The sequence below is a fragment of the Chlorocebus sabaeus genome, chromosome 7 (assembly GCF_047675955.1).
Source record: "Chlorocebus sabaeus isolate Y175 chromosome 7, mChlSab1.0.hap1, whole genome shotgun sequence".
NCBI lineage: Eukaryota > Metazoa > Chordata > Mammalia > Primates > Cercopithecidae > Chlorocebus > Chlorocebus sabaeus.
In genome coordinates, this window is record NC_132910.1 from 54,245,436 (window position 1) to 54,263,106 (window position 17,671).

Consider the following 17,671-nt stretch of genomic DNA (forward strand, 5'->3'; position numbering starts at 1 on the left):
ATAACTATTAAATACATATATACTTATATATGCATATACATATATGTATATAAATATATATGTATATACATATATACTTATATATACTTATATACATATATAAGTAAATTAATTCACAAGAATTTCACATTAATTTTTTAGTTTAATGGTTTCCTTCTGTCATACACAATTAAGTTAGGGAACTATGGTTGGTCTTTTGATCTTCAGGAGTAAACTCGCTAATTTTAAGTCAAGATATAAATTGAACACTTGAAAAAGCACAAAGATTACAGTATGTCTTTCTAGCCTCAACAGGGGGAAGGCAGAAAGTGGCTCCAAGAGTCTGAACCTCCCCAAATTGCTCCCGGGATAACATCACCATTGTAAAACCTAGATCAGTGCTTGAGATATTTTACAGACCCTGCACTGGATGGATCAGCTGACACCACCCATACTGGTAATCTGGCTCAACCAGTTCTGCCATCCTACCCAGTAAAGAAGACAGCAAGAAAACCTTACTTCACTCCCCTTACGAGTCTGTCTCCAACCTGACCACTCAGCACTCCCCACTTTCCAAGCCCCTACCCACCAGATTATCTTTGAAAACTCTGATCCCACCCAGCGTGGTGGCTCACGCCTGTAATCCCAGCACTTTGGAAGGCCAAGGCAGGGGGGTCACGAGGTCAGGAAATCAAGACCATCCCCACTAACACAGTGAAACCCCACCTCTACCAAAAATACAAAAAATAAGCTGGGCGTGGTGTCGAACGCCTGTAGTTGCAGCTACTCAGGAGGCTGAGGCAGAAGAATCACTTGAACCTGGGAGACGGAGGTTGCGGTTAGCCGAGATCGCACCACTGCACTCCAGCCTGGGCAACAGAGCAAAACTCTGTCTTAAAAAAAAAACAAAAAACAAAAAAGCTCTGATCCCCAAATGCTGAATGCTTAGGGAGACTGATTTGAGTAATAATAAAACTCTGGTTTCTCACACAGCCAGCTCTGCCTAAATTACTCTTTCTCTGTTGCAATTCCCCTGTTTTGATAAATCAGCTCTGTCTAGGCAGCAGGCAAGGTGAATTCATTGTGAGGTTACACTCCCACCTCAGCCTCCGAGTACTTGGGATTACAAGCCTACACCACCACACATGGCTAATTTTTTAATTTTTTTGTAGAGACAATGTTTGCCCAGCCTGGTTTCAAACTTCTGGCATCAAGTGATCCTTCGAACCTGGTCTCCCAAAGTGCTAAAGATCACAAGCATAAGCCACCACGCCCAGCCTTGCATTAGTTTTGACCCACCTCATTCCACACTTAAATTTTAAAAATGAATACATTTTATTTTAAATAAAAATTATATGTATCTTTTTTATTATGAACTCAGCTTTTTAAAAAAAAATTCAGTAACTCTCACAGTGCCTGTCTCATAGTATACACCAAATAAATACATAATAAGTATCCAGACCACATTAGCTTATTCTTTTATTATTTCTCAACATTTAAACATCTATTGATATCAGTGATACCTGCTGTCTTCCAGATAAAAACTGAAAAAAAAAATTCTGAAGAAACTCCTAAAGGTAGAACTCTCTTAATGCTCTCATGAGCTTATGCTCTAATTTTATTATATCAAACAACCATATTGATAACTATGAAATTAATTAGAAATATAGGAATTACTACTTAACATGCACAAAGCACATCTTCTGAACAGGAAACATATACTTCTCTATGTTAAGTACAAAATATATTACAGTCATAAATTTTCAAAAATGAGGGAGGAGCTTCAAGATGGCTGACTAGCAGCATCTGTTATTTGCCACCTCCACAAAGAAGAACCCCTTCAGATAGATCACCTATCAGAAAACACTGAAATTCAACAGAAAAGTGACAGAAAACAGCTAAGGTAAGGAAGGAGAGAAAAGCAAGGAATCCTGCTTAGCAGGGAGCAGCTGAAAGCCTGGAGAGGCTCTCCAGTGCTGGGAAAAGGTAAGGGAGTCGCCTCCAGTGGTCTACATACCCATCATGGACTCCTGCAATCCTAGCCATGTTGAGAGCACCTCCACCCTCGCAGCCCCCACGACCAGTAGAGGGAGCTACGAGATATGCAATGGCATTGCTCCAGAGAGGGAGATCCTAAGCGGTTAAAGCAAGGCACCATTTTGAGAGCCTAGCCCCGACCAGACTGCATGCTGCCTTTGGGCTTAAAAGCCCTACATCTCCACATTCCTGGAGACTTACTGACATCCCCACATGTATCCAGGCACTGCTGCTGGCTGCTGCCATCAATGCTGAAGCAACTCCACCACCCCCAGGAACAGGGCTGCTACACATTTCAAAACACCCTGTGGAAGGGCTACCCTGCTTATCTCTACTACCTGGGGCGAAAGTGCATGCTCTCCACTTACCTATAGCTATTGCCACTGAAAGCAACCCCATCCTCCCCTGGAGCAGGGCGGCAGCACAGTCACTACTGCCCCCACCCAAGCATTCCACCAGTGCTCTGGATACCACCCCATGCCTGCCTACCACAGCCAGCTCCCACATGCACCACTAGAGGGGTCTGAGGACAGGCCTGCCTGGCCTGGCTCTACACTCCCACTCAGTGCCTGAGCAAATGGTCTGGAAGCCTAGGGATCACCCTGCCCTAACCACCACCGTTGGTACCTGAGCACTCCTCCCAGGAGCCTGAGGACAGGCCCACTAAACCTGCAGCTACTACCACAGCTAACATCTGCCTGCATGTGCCACCTACAGGCCTGGGGACTAGTGTGCCCAGCCCATTGCAGCCACTGCCAACACCAATGCAGACTTCTTGGAAACCAGAGGATTGTCCTGCCACTGCTACTGCCATTTCCCATGCCATACCTGCTGCCCAGGGGCCTGAAGACCCACCCATCCAGACCAGTGGTCTACCACTGCCGCTGCCAGCAACCAAGCAGGCCAGTCACCTGGAGGCCCAAGATTCATCATGCTTGGACTCACTAATACCAGTGCCAGCATATATTGCACTGAAGCCCAAGGACAGGCACACTCAGCCTGCTGCTGCCACCAGTGAAGTCTAAGGATTGGCCTCTTGAAGTTCCCATCCCCAGCAAAACTTCACTGCAACCTCCACTAACAACTATACTCTAAGCCACTGAGGAAATCACAAACACCACTGATGCTGTTACAGCTGAAGAAATCATATAGGAACTACACTATTGCAAGCACTGAGAATCAAAGCAAAAGTGCCCTACCCAAACAATACCACAGATTCATCTTCAGGAAAAATTCTTCCCCTATAAAAGCGAATTCAAAAAATTGGAAGAAGTGGTTGTTACACCAGATGCAAGGATATAAACATAAGGACACAAAAAACATGCAAAAGCAAGGAAATATGACAGTTTCAAAGGAATACAATAATTATCCAACAACAGATTCCAATAAAATGCATGAAATCCCATATAAAGAATTCAGAATAAGAAAATTAAAGACATTCATTGAGATGCAAGCTAACTCAGGGAAAAAAAAAAAAAAAAAAACAAAGAAATCAGAAAAACAATTCAGGATATCAATAAGAAATTTACCAAACAAGGGTGGCACCCAAGATGGCCGAATAGGAACAGCTCCAGCCTCCAGCTCCCAGCATGAGCGACATAGAAGACAGGTGATTTCTGCATTTTCAACTGAGGTACTGGGTTCATCTCACTGGGGCATGTCAGACAGTTGATGCTGGTCCGCAGGTGCAGCCCGACCAGTGAGAGCTGAAGCAGGGCAAGGCATCGCCTCACCAGGGAAGCGCAAGGGGGAAGGGAAATTCCTTTTCCTAGCCAAGGGAAATTGAGACACATAACACCTGGAAAATCGGGTAACTTCCACCCTAATACTGCACTTTACCAAGGGTCTTAGCAAACGGTACACCAGGAGATTATATCCCACACCTGGCCCAGAGGGTCCCACGCCCACGTTGCCTCCATCATTACTAGCACAGCAGTCGGAGATCTAACTGCAAGGCAGCAGCAAGGCTGGGGGAGGGGCGCCCACCATTGCTGAGGCTTAAGTAGATAAACAAAGCTGCCAGGAAGCTCGAATCCGGTGGAGCCCACCGCAGCTCAAGGAGGCCTGCCTGCCTCTGTAGACTCTACCTCTGGGGACAGGGCATAGCTAAACAAAAAGCAGCAGAAACCTCTGCAGATATAAAAGTCCCTGTCTGACAGCTTTGAAGAGAGCAGTGGATCTCCCAGCACGGAGGCTGAGATCTGAGAACGGAGAGACTGCCTGCTCAAGTGGGTCCCTGACCCCTGAGTAGCCTAACTGGGAGACATCCCCCACTAGGTGCAGACCGACACATCACACCTCACACGGCTGGGTACACCCTGAGACGAAGCTTCCAGAGCAAGAATCAGACAGCAACACTCACTGTTCAGCAATATTCTATCTTCTGCAGCCTCCGCTGCTGATACCCAGGCAAACAGGGTCTGGAGTGGACCTCAAGCAACCTCCAACAGACCTACAGCTGAGGGTCCTGACCGTTAGAAGGAAAACTAACAAACAGAAAGAACACCCACACCAAAACCCCATCAGTATGTCACCAGCATCAAAGACCAAAGGCAGATAAAACCACAAAGATAGGGAAAAAGCAGGGCAGAAAAGCTGGAAATTCAAAAAATCAGAGCTCTTCTCCCCCTCCAAAGGAACGCAGCTCATCGCCAGCAATGGATCAAAGCTGGATGGAGAATGACGAGTTGAGAAGAGAAGGCTTCAGTCTATCAAACTTCTCAGAGCTAAAGGAGGAACTATGTACCCAGCGCAAAGAAACTAAAAATCTTGAAAAAAGAATGGAAGAATAGATAACTAGAATAATCAATGCAGAGAAGGCCATAAATGAACTGATAGAGATGAAAACCATGACACGAGAAATATATGACAAATGCACAAGCTTCAGTAACCGACTCGATCAACTGGAAGAAAGAGTATCAATGATTGAAGATCAAATGAATGATGTGAAGTGAGAAGAGAAGTCTAGGGAAAATAAAGGAAAAAGAAATGAACAAAGCCTCCAAGAAATATGGGATTATGTGAAAAGACAAAATCTACGTCTGATTGTGTGCCTGAAAGTGAGGGGGAAAATGGAACCAAGATGGAAAACGCTCTTCAGGATATCATCCAGGAGAACTTCCCCAACCTAGTAAGGCAAGCCAACATTCAAATTCAGGAAATACAAAGAACGCCACAAAGATACTCCTCGAGAAGAGCAACTCCAAGACACATAATTGTCAGATTCACCAAAGTTGAAATGAAGGAAAAAATGTTAAGGGCAGCCGGAGAGAAAGGTCGGGTTACCCACAAAGGGAAGTCCATCAGACTAACAGCAGATCTCTCAGCAGAAACTCTCCAAGCCAGAAGAGAGTGGGGGCCAATATTCAACATTCTTAAAGAAAAGAATTTTCAACCCAGAATGTCATATCCAGACAAACTAAGTTTCATAAGTGAAGGAGAAACTACCATCAGAGTGAACAGGCAGCCTACAGAATGGGAGAACATTTTTGCAATCTATTCATCTGACAAAGGGCTAATATCCAGAACCTACAAAGAAGTCAAACAAATTTACAAGAAAAAAACAACCCCATTGAAAAGTGGGCAAAGGATATGAACAGACATTTCTCAAAAGAAGACATTCATACAGTCAACAGACACATGAAAAAATGCTCATCATCACTTGCCATCAGAGAAATGCAAATCAAAACCACAATGAGATACCACCTCACACCAGTTAGAATGGCAATCATTAAAAAATCAGGAAACAACAGGTGCTGGAGAGGATGTGGAGAAATAGGAACACTTTTACACTGTTGGTGGGACTGTAAACTAGTTCAACCATTGTGGAAAATAGTGTGGCGATTCCTCAAGGATCTAGAACTAGAAATACCATTTGACCCAGCCATCCCATTACTGGGGATATACCCAAAGGATTGTAAGTCATGCTGCTATAAAGACACATGCACACGTATGTTTATTGCGGCACTATTCACAACAGCAAAGGCTTGGAATCAACCCAAATGTCCATCAGTGACAGACTGGATTAAGAAAATGTGCAGATATACACCATGGAATACTATGCAGCCATAAAAAAGGGATGAGTTTGTGTCATTTGTAGGAACATGGATGCAGCTGGAAACCATCATTCTCAGCAAACTATCGCAAGAACAGAAAACCAAATACCACATGTTCTCACTCATAGGTAGGAACTGAACAACGAGATCACTTGGACACAGAAAGGGGAACATCACACACCGGGTCCTATTGTTGGTGGGGGGGAGGGATAGCATTAGGAGATATACTAATGCAAATGACGAGTTAATAGGTGCAGCACACTAACAAGGCACATATATACATATGTAACAAACCTGCACATTGTGCACATGTACCCTAGAACTTAAAGCATAAAAAATAATAATAATAATGAAAAGGAAAAAAAAGGTATACAAAACAACCAGAAGTCAATTAATAAAATGGCAGGAATAAGCCCTCATATGTCAATAATAACCTTGAGGGTAAATGAATTAAACTTTCCACTTAAAAGATATAAATTGACTGACGGGATTTTTCAAAAACATGATGAAATTATATGCTGTCTACAAGTAGTTCAACTCACCCCTAAAGACATCTATGAACTGAAAGTAAAGGAATGGAAAAATACATTCCATGCAAATGGAAATAAAAAATGAGCAGGCGTAGCTATATCTACATCAAATAAAACAAAGTTTAAGTCAAAAAACAGTAAAAATAGACAAAAAAAGGTCATTATATCATGATAAAAGGATCAACTCCACAAGAGAATATAATAATTCTACATATATCTGCACCCAACTTGGAGCACCCAGATTCATGAAGCAAATATTACTAAATCTAAAGAGAGATAGATTCCAATAAAATAATAGTGCAGGATTTCAACATCCTTCTCTCAGTATTATGCAGATTATCTAGACAAAAAATGAACAAAGAAACATTGTATTTAAACTGTGCTTTAGACCAAATGAACCTAATACACATTTACAAAATATACAATAGCTACAAAATGCACATTCTTCTCATTAGCACATAGCAACAAGGATAGATAATATGTTAGGCCAAAAAATGACTCAAGTTTTCAAAAATTAAAATCATATCAAGTATCTTTTCATACCACAATGGAATAAAACTAGAAATCAATAACAAGAATTTTGAAACCTGCACAAGCACATGGAAATTGAACAACATGCTCTGAAATGACAATTGGGTCAAGAAAGAAATTAAGAGAAAATTTAAAAATGTCTTGAAACAGATAAAGATTGAAGTACAACATACCAAAACACAGCAAAAGCAGTGTTAAAAGGGAAGTTTATAGCAACAGATACTTATATCCAAAAAGTAGAAAGATTTCAAACAAACAACCTAACAATACTCCTCAAGGAACTAGAAAAACAAGAACAACCCAGAATTAGAAGAAGAAAAGTGATAATAATGATCAGAGCAGAACTCAATGAAATAGAGACAAAAAAAAAAAACAGCAAAAGATCAATGAAATGAAAACTTTATTTTTGAAAACAAGATTGATAAACCCCTATCTAGACTAATTAAGGAGAAGACCCAAATAAATAAAATCAGAAATGAGAAAGGATACATTACAACTGACACTACAGAAACACCAGAGACTATTATGAACAACTATACACTAATCAACTGAAAAACGTAGAGGAAATAGGTAAATTTCTGGACACATACAACCTGCCAGTACTGACTGACAAAAAAAAATAGAGGCCAGGCACAGTGGCTTACGTAATTCCAACAGTTTGGGAGGCCAAGGCAGGAGGACTGCTTGAGAACAGAAGTTGGAAACCAGCCTCGGCAACATAGCAAGGTCCTGTCAGGAAGGCAGGGCAAGGGAAGGGAAGGGAAGGGGAGGGGAGGGAAGGGGAGGGGAGGGGAGGGGAGGGGAGGGAAAAGGAGGAAGGGAGAGGGGAAGGTAAGGGAAGGGAGGGGAGGAAAAAGGAAAAGGCAAGGCAAGGCGGAAAAGGAAAGGAAAGGAAAAAAGGAAGAAAGAGAAAGGAAAAAAGAAAGAAGAAAGAGAGAAAGAGAGGAAGAGAGGAAGGGAGGAGAAAGGGGAGAGAAAAGAGAAAGAAAGAAAGAAAGAGAGAGAGAGAAAGAAAGAGAAAGAAAGAAAGAAAAAGAAAGAAAGAAAGAAAGAAAGAAAGAAAGAAAGAAAGAAAGAAAGAAAGAAAGAAAGAAAGAAAGAAAAGAAAGAAAGAAAAAGAAAAGAAAGAAAGAGAAAGCAAGCAAGCCAGCAAATAGTGAACCTGAACAGACTAATAATAAGTAGCAAGACTGAATCAGTAATAAAATCTTCCAACAGAAAAAAAATCCAGGACTGGATGCCTTCACTGCCAAATTTTACCAAAGTTACAGTGAAGAACTAACACCAATTCTACACAAATTATTCCAAAAATTGAAGAGGAGGTAACTCTAACTCATTCTAGAGGTCAGCATCAGGCTAATATCAAAACCACACAGAGAGGCAGCAAGAAAAAAAAGAAAGAAAGAAAGAAAAGAAAGAAAGAAAGAAAACTACAGCTCAATATCCCTGATTTGCATGGATCCAAAGATCCTCAACAAAATCCTAGCAAACCAACTCCAACAGTACATCAAAAAGATAATATACCATGAGCAAGTGGAATTTATCCCAGGGATGCAAGGATCTTACATTTGCACAAATCAATAAACGTGATATCTCACATCAACAGAAAGACAGAAAACATATGATCATCTCAATAGATGCAGAAAAAGCATTTAATAAAATTCAATATCCCTTCATGATAAAAACTATCAACAAATTAGTCATAGAAGGAGCATACCTCAATATAATAAAGCCCATATATAAAAACCCAGAGCTCACATCACACCAAATGAGGAAGAGCTAAAAGTCTTTCCTCTAAGAATTAGAAAGGGAAAAGGATGCCCACTTTCACCACTCCTATCAAATAAAATGCTGGAAGTCCTATCCAGGGCAATCAAGCAAGAGAAAAACATAAAAGGTATCCAAATTGGAAAAGAGGAAGTAATATTATTCCTCTTTGCAGATGACATGCTCTTATATCTGTAAAAACTTGGAAGACTCATCAAAAAATGCTTAGATCTGATAAATAAATTCAGCAAATTTGTATATACAAAGTCAACATACAAAAATTAGTAGTGTTTCTACACATCAATAGTGAACTAGCTGAGAAAGAAATCAAGAAGGCAATCCCATTTACAATAGCTACAAAAAATAAAATACCTAGGAATAAATGTAACCAAAAAGGTAAAAGACCTGTACGAGGAAAACTATAAACGTCTGATGAAATAAACTGAAGAGGTCACACAAACAAATCGAAAAACATCCCATGCTCATGGGTTGGAAGAATTAATATCATTCAAATGACCACCATACTACCCAAAGCAATCTACAGAGTCCATGCAATCAATCACTATCAAAACATCAATGTCACTTTTCACAGAAATAGAAAAAACAATCCTAAAATTCATATGGAACCAAAAAAGAACTCAAAAAACTAAAGCAATCCTGAGTCAAAGATTACATCACATTATCTGAAAACAGACACATAAACCAAAGGAACAAAGTCTAAACCCCAGAAATAAATCCACTTATTTATAACTAACTGATTTTTCACAAAGGCACCTTGGTCAGAGAACATGCATTGAAGAAAGAACACCCTCTTCAATCCTCTTCAATAAATAGTGCTGGGAAAATTGGACATCCATATGCAAAATGAAATTGGACTCTTATCTCTCGCCATAAATAAAAATCAACTCAAGATGGATTAAAGACTTAAGCATGAGACCTGAAACAATAAAACTACTAGAAGAAAACATATGAGAAGCATTTCAAGACATTGATCTAGACAAAGATTTTACAGCTAAGATCTCAAAAGCAAAGATAACAAACATAAACATAGACAAATAGTACTATATTAAACTAAAAAGCTTATTCACAGCAAAGGAAGCATTCAACAGAATGTAGAGACAACTTGTTGAAAGGGAGAAAGTATTTGCAGACTATCCATTTGACAAGGTACTAACATCTGGAATACACAAGAAACTCAACTGAACAGTAAAAAAGCAAATAACCCCATTTAAAAGTGGGCAAAGGATATGAATAGACATTTCTCTAAAGAAGACATACAAATGGCCAACAGGTATATGCACAAATGGTCAACATCACTAATCAACATCAGGGAAATGTAAATCAAAACCACAAATACTATCTTACTCCAGTTAGAATAACTATTACTGAAAAGACAAAAAATAATAGATGCTGGGGAGGATGCAGAGAAGAGGAAACATTTATACACTGTTAATGGGAATGTGAGTGAGTACAGCCACAATGGAAATACAATATTTCTCAAGAAACTAATAGTAGAACCATTACCATACAATCCAATAATCCTACTGATAGGTATTTATCCATAGAAAAAGAAATCAATATAACAAAAAGATACCTGCACCCCCATGTTTACTGCAGCACTATTCACAATAGCAAAGATATAGAATCAACCTAAGTGTCCATCAACAGATGAATGGATAAAAAAGAATAAAATCATGTCTTAGCAACATGGATGGAACTGGAGGTCATTATGTTAAGTGAAAGTCAGACACAGAAAGACAAATTTTGCATCTTGCCACTCCCACGTCGGAGGTAAAAATGTTGATCTCATGGAGGTAGAGAGTGAAATAATAGAGACCAGAAGATAGGAGGGGTATATGAGTGGCAGAGAGAAATGAAGAAAGCCTGATGAATGGGAACAAGCATGCATTTAAATAGAAGGAATAAGTTCTCATGTTTGACAGCGTAATAGTGTGACTATGCTTAACAACATGTATTGTATATTTCAAAATAGCTAGAAGAGAGGACTTGAAATGTTCCCAACACACAGAAATGATAAATACTAGAGGTGATAGATACCTGAAATACCCTGACTTGATCATTACACATTCTATGCATGTAACAGGATATCACACATACCCCATAAATATGTACAAATATTATGTATCAATTTAAAAATATATTTAACCTTCCCAAATGTAGTTGAGAGGAGGAACTGTTTACACTGAATCTAAATTGAATTTTAAGCATCATTTAAATTAATTTAATTTATATAACATTCACCCAGTCACCAGTGACTAATAAAGTGAACTCTAATAACTCAGGAAGAAATGTTTAGTTTCATATTCAAAATTGTAAATTAAACTAGAGCACTATTATTCAAAATTTTTTCAGGCATCAGGGTACCTAGAGCTTATAATGCATTTTGCAGACCACCTAAAATACTGATTAAGCTTCAAAACAAATAAATAACTTTTTGCTAAATCAGACCACTTTTTTTTTTTTTTGAAACAGCACCTCACTCCATCACCCAGGCTAGAGTGCAGTGGTACAATCACAGCTCACAGCAGCTCTACCTCCTGAGCTCAAGCGATCCTCCCACCTCAGCCTCTCGAGTAGCTGGGACTACAGGTGAACATGACCAGGCCTGGCTACTTTTTGTATTTTTTGTCAGAGAGAGGATTTTGCCATGTTGCCCAGGCTAGTCTCTAACTCTTAGGCTCAGGGAATCCACCCATTTTAGCCTCCCAAAGTGCTGGAATTACAGGCATGAGCCACTGCGCTTGGCTCAGACCACTTCTTATACCAGATTCTGTTACTTATACCTGAGAAAACGTATGGGTGGTAACATGGGATGAAGGGAAATTAAACCACTATTTGATTTTAGTAGTGAAAATCTTTAGTTGGATTACACCTCAGAAGAATAGTTTGGGAAGCACTAAACTAGAGAATTATAAGCACAGCCACATTTACACGTGCGATTTAAATTAGATCTTTTAATGCATTTTTAAAGTTTAAAAATACCAACAGCACCAAATAACCTCCTCAAATCGAAGCATCTGTCATTTGCTTTCATCTTCTGCCTTCAGAAAACACAGATTTCGCTAACTGAATCGCAAGCTAAGGTCACCAGGGCTCTCAAGATAACAGAACTCTTGTACTGACACACCACATTCTTTCTTACTGATTTCATCTAGTTAAGCCTCCATGTGATTACACTGAGCATTGCATGCTCTCATTTAAGATCTCACTTGCCTCCACCTTCACACTTCATTTCCCTAACTTCTCAAATCCTCACTGATCTTTGATTTTCTGGCTCTTATCTTGGAAGGTTATTTGTTTTGTTTGGCAATTGTTTGTATCTCCCCTCCCCACACATGAAGGATCAGTGTACCTACTCTATTTCTTTTCTACATCAAATAAACACAGTGCTGAGCAAAGAAAGCAACAAATATTTAACCAGCTTTTAACTTATCTACTGACATCTGTGAGATTTCTGAGGTTCTGTTTCAATGCTCCTTGATATTGAACAGTTGCTTCAACTAAAAAAGTACTATTTTTCACCTTAGAAATATTTCTTTTGGCCAGGCGCGGTGGCTCACATCTGTAATCCCAGCACTTTGGGAGGGTGAGGCAGACAGATCACCTGAGGTCAGGAGTTCGAGACCAGCCTGGCCAACACGGAAAAAACCCGTCTCTACTAAAAATACAAAATTAGCTGGGCATGGTGGCACATGCCTGTAATCACAGGTACTCAGGAGGCTGAGGCAGGAGAATCGCTTGAACCCGGGAGGTGGAGGTTGCAGTGAGCCAAGATCACGCCATTGCACTCCAGCCTGGGCAACAAGAGTGAAACTCCGTCTCAAAAAAAAATAAAAAAGAAAAGAAATCTTTCCTTTGCCCTGTTTACCTTCCAGTTTATTTTTAACTCTTCACAAGGCTGCTGTGTCAGGGCCCTTGTAGCAGGGCCTCAGAGTAGTGCTCCCGGTTATGAAGAAAATGTACAGAGACAGAAAGTCAGTCTAACAATGTGAGCAAAGCAAGAATTTGACACTAAAAGTGACTACAGAGGCTGCAAAAAGGAGCACCAGCCAGCAGGCCCAGTCCTTTCAAGAAAGAATACTTATCTCAGGAAAACTTGGAGCTGCTCTTCCATTTTATTTTTTCCTTTTTCTGTAAAATATGCTAAAAGATATCTACCTACATACCTGCTTTATATTGTCAATTGTCATGTAAAATCAGTTTGTATCTATTTTTTACTTTTATAAATTGATTGTACTACAAAGTTTTTTAAAATTCTAAATCTCTGAGAAACATACCTCTGTATTTCAATTATAAACCCAATTTTTATAACAAGAAGACTCAAAAAGAAAAAAAAATCACTTCTTTCAGCTTACCATATATTGGGGAAAATGTGAAGTCGTTCAGGTGACAAATATTATAGGCTTCAATTCTAACATCTTTCCAGATTCCCTGGGTAGGAAAGGAAGGTCCCCAGTCCCAACTAAAGGAACATTGTTCCTACAATTTCAAGGGGAAAAAGAAGATAAATTCTGATCACCATGAAATTTAAACATTATGAAAAACATTTTCTTTAAAAATGTTACATATGTGTATATAAGTCTGCTATGGCAGCCATAACAAAGTATCACAAACTAAGTGGTTTAAACAATGGAAATTTATTTTCTCACAGTGAAGTCCAAGATCAAGTTATCAGCAGGTTTGGTTCCTCCTGAGGCCTCTCTCCTCTGTTTGCACTGTGTCCTCTTTTTCTGTGCTAAGCATCCCTGGTGTCTCTCTCCATTGTCCAAATGTCCCCTTCATACAAGGACACTAGTTGTATTGGAATAGGGCCCACCCTAACTGCCTCATTTTATCTTAATCACCCCTTAAAGACCTTCTCCAAATATGATTACATTCTGAGATACCAGAGGTTAGAACTTCAACACATGAATTTGGGGGGACCACAAGTTAGTGCAAAACTGTATGTGTGTCCCCCAGCCACCATACACAGCCTCTGAAGTGGCCCACAATGATCCCCACTTTGAAGTGACCTAGTGAATCACTTCTAACCAACAGCATATAGCAGAAATGATGTGATTTTCTTAATTAGGTTATAAGAGACTAAGCCTTGAATTTTGGGTACTCTCTCATGCCCTCTCTTGGCCAAGAGGGAAGCCAGCCTCTGTGTCATGGGGCAGCTCTGCGGAGAGACCCACATGAGCAATCTGAGGTCTGCCAATAACCACAAGTGAGCTCAGAAACAGACTCTTCAGCCTTGAGTCAACTTGAGCCAAGCTTTGAGACAACTGCAGCTGTGGCTGACAGCTTGACTATAACCTCATGAGAGACCTGAAGCCAGAGGCACCCACCTAAGGCACACTCAATTCAGATTCCTAACTAACAGAAGCTACCATAATAAATGTTTTCTTTACTATTATTTTTTAGAAATCAGAAAACCTATAGTCCATATATTTTCTTTTTTTAACTTTTAACTTCAGGGGTACAAGTACAGGTTTGTTATACAGGTAAACTTGTGCCATGGGGGTTTGTCATAGAGATTATTTCATCATCCAGCTATTAAGCCTAGTACCCAATAGTTATTTTTCCTGATCTTCTCTCTCCTCCCACTCTCCAGCTTCTGGTAGGCCCCAGTGTGCCAGTGTGTGTTGTTCTCCTCTATGTGTCCATGTGTTCTCATCAATAAATGTTGTTTTAAGCGGATACATTTTGGCATAATTTGTTACATCACAATAGATAATACAATATCCAGTATATCCAATATATCTATGTTGCATATAACATATGAAACAGATAAATTTGGCAGAAATATTCTAAGAACATAAAATCTATGAAGAGTTGTACATTTATTCTTCAAATGCATACTACATTGAAGCAACTCAATAGTTCCTCTTTAAACTTCTCTGTAATATCTCTGAACATAACTACTGTATTTAAATCTAATGGCTACAAAGAATATTGCGCTTACATGTAATAATTAAAAAGAATGAGGAGACCGGGCACAGTGGCTCACACCTATAATCTCAACACTTTGGGAGGCCAAGGTGGGCAGATCATCTGAGGTTGGGAGTTCGAGACCAGCCTGACCAACATGCAGAAACCCTGTCTCTTCTAAAAATACAAAATTAATCGGGTGTGGTGGTGCATGCCTGTAATCCCAACTACTCAGGAGGCTCAGGAAGGAGAATCGCTTGAACCCAGGAGGCGGAGGTTATGGTGAGTTGAGATCGTGCCACTGCACTCCAGCCTGGGCAACAAGAGCAAAACTCAGTCTCAAAAAAAAAAAAAAAAAAAAAAAGGAATGAAGAAACATATTGAAATACAAACACTTTATAAATAGGTTTTAAAAAGCTCTGGCTAAACTTGCCAACCTCAGGTATGAATTCAGAAGTCCTTGTTTCTGTACATGAAGCCCAAAAACAATCAGTTCGATCTTTAGCCCCTGACACAGGTGGCCAAGGCAGATATTTTATCCAGTCTTATTTGACCTTGGTACGTGTCTCTCCCTTAATGACATTCAACTTCCATATTAAGTTACAGAGTTCAAATTCAAAAATAAGAAATAATTCTGTAAAATAAATCCCTTTCACACAGAATGTTTTCTAATTTCTACTTCTTAAAAGAAAAAAATATTTTCAGAACAGTTAATTAAAATGTGTAAAGCTATGAGTTCAGCTTTTAAAAGGAACAAGTTTGGGTCATACATTTTATGGGGGGAAAAAAAAGTAACAAGAACCAGAGGAAATACTAAAATCCTTCTAGATGGAGTCATTTGTAGAACAGAACCTGAAGATCTGGCCAAACTTTGTCATTTAGGTATTATTTCCTTAGCTCTGTACTTACCTAAGATAGAGATAAATTTGTTTTTACTATAGAGAAAAACAAAGAACTAAAATTATAGCATCCACATCTGTCTAAATTTACCACTTAAGCACCAGATTCTCATATTCAGAATGAAGACCATCTTGGGGACATTTATGGGAGAATTTTAGTATCTATTTGTAATTTTTTCATTGGAGATACGGAAAAGAAGGACAGCAAAATAATCAACATCTTATGAGGGAGACTATTTTCCCCATTAAGGGTGACAAATCACTCTTGACCTCTTCAAGAAGTATTTATGAAGTGCTTTCTATGTTTCAGACTGGGAGTACTTCAATATACACAACAGACACAGTTCTTCTGCTTATAGCGCTCACAGTCAAGCATGAAATTCAGGCACTGAATAAATAATCACAAGTATAATGAGTTTTACAATGGAAATAGGCAGGGGACATATAGTCAGAGGTTGAGGAGGATAGGTATCAAGATGAGTTCTCCTGAAAAAAATGGCCCTGAGGGGTGAGTACCATTTATCCACTGTGAGCAGGCAAAAGGCAAGTAGAAGCTTTTTTTTTTTTTTTTTTTTTTTGAGATGAGTCTCACTGTCACCCAGGCTGAAGTGCAGTGGCGCAATCTTGGCTCACTGCAGCCTCAACCTCCAGGCTCCTCCCCCCTCAGCCTCCTGAGTAGCTGGGACTACAGGCTAATTTTTGTATTTTTCTTAGAGTTGGGGTTTTGTCATGTTGTCCACACTGATCTTAAGCTCCTGAACTCAAGTAATCCACTTGCCTTGGCCTCCCAAAGTGCTAGGATTACAGTCATGAGTCACTGCCTTGGCCCAGAAGCATTCCTTTCAGCAGGAACAGCATGTGCAAAGGTCAGGAGGTGCAGGACTGTATGATGCATTTCAGGAGCTGAAGAGGCAGGGAGAATGGGAAGAGGCAGGGAGAAGACTGGAGAAGTGAGCATGGGCCAGACAGAGCTAAGAGAGCTAAGACCCATCGACACTGGCCTAAAGGCAATGAGAAGCTGTTGAAGAGTTTGAAGAAGAGCAGTGCTGTGATCTTTTTTTTCTGAAAAGATCATTCTATCTGCTCTGTGAATGATTAACTAGAGGAAGGCAAGTGAAGCTTCAGGGATGCCAGTTAGGCAATCAGGGCAATATTTCATGCAAGGTATGACTGAACTCAAGAGACAGTAGCAGAAATGAAATGTGAACAGACTGAAGAGCTATTGAAGAGGTACTATTTGCATCATCAAGAGGACTAAGCAATTGATTGAAGAAAGAAAAAGGAGAGAAAGGTGTCAAGAAAAACTCGAGTTTTGGCTTGAGTACCTGTTGTGGATAGTGTTCCATTCAGCAAGAGACAGAACCCTGGGATAAGGATTTAGATCACAAGTGCAGTGTGGAGCATACTGAGCTTTAGGTCCCTGTGAATCAGACAAGGGATGATGCTAAATAAGCATCTGAATGTAAGATCTGGAATTGAAGAAAAGTTGGGCTGAAGACACAATATTGGAAGACAATGGCAAATAGATTTATTATGGAAGAAATGAAAAATGAGATAGCCTAGAGAGGGTATACAATGAGAAAAGAGTCTAGAACACAGAAAGACCCTATAATATAACTTTTAGGAGAACAAGGATGTGGATAAAGAGACCTACAAGGAAAGGCCAGAGATGTAAATGGAAAACAAGAAAGATGGCATCAAGCCTTGGTAAGAGGGTAGCTGAAGTGATGAATCCCATTATCCATGCTGGACAGAAAAGAAAGCAGAGACAAGAGGGGACTTAGGTGGCTACAAGGAAAGCAGAGGGTCAAAGAACTGGTGAAAGAGAGTATCGGGGGAACCAGCCTCCAATATTTCAACATAGGTTCTTTTCTATTTTCCCTAAGTGTCAGCCAGTCTGAGAAACAAAAAGAAAGAGTACAAAGAGAGAAATTTTACA

At 39.8% G+C, this 17,671-nt stretch overlaps 1 protein-coding gene across 2 annotated transcripts in view; it reads right to left on the minus strand.

Annotated features, from left to right (window-relative positions):
• The window catches only part of MANBA (mannosidase beta), a 134,686-nt gene that overhangs the window by 74,865 nt on the left and 42,150 nt on the right, over positions 1-17,671 (minus strand). For both annotated transcript variants that reach the window (XM_007999408.3, XM_073017520.1), the window contains exon 5: positions 13,276-13,399. In XM_007999408.3, the coding sequence (XP_007997599.3) occupies positions 13,276-13,399 (124 nt within the window). The remainder of the gene's footprint in view (positions 1-13,275; positions 13,400-17,671) is intronic.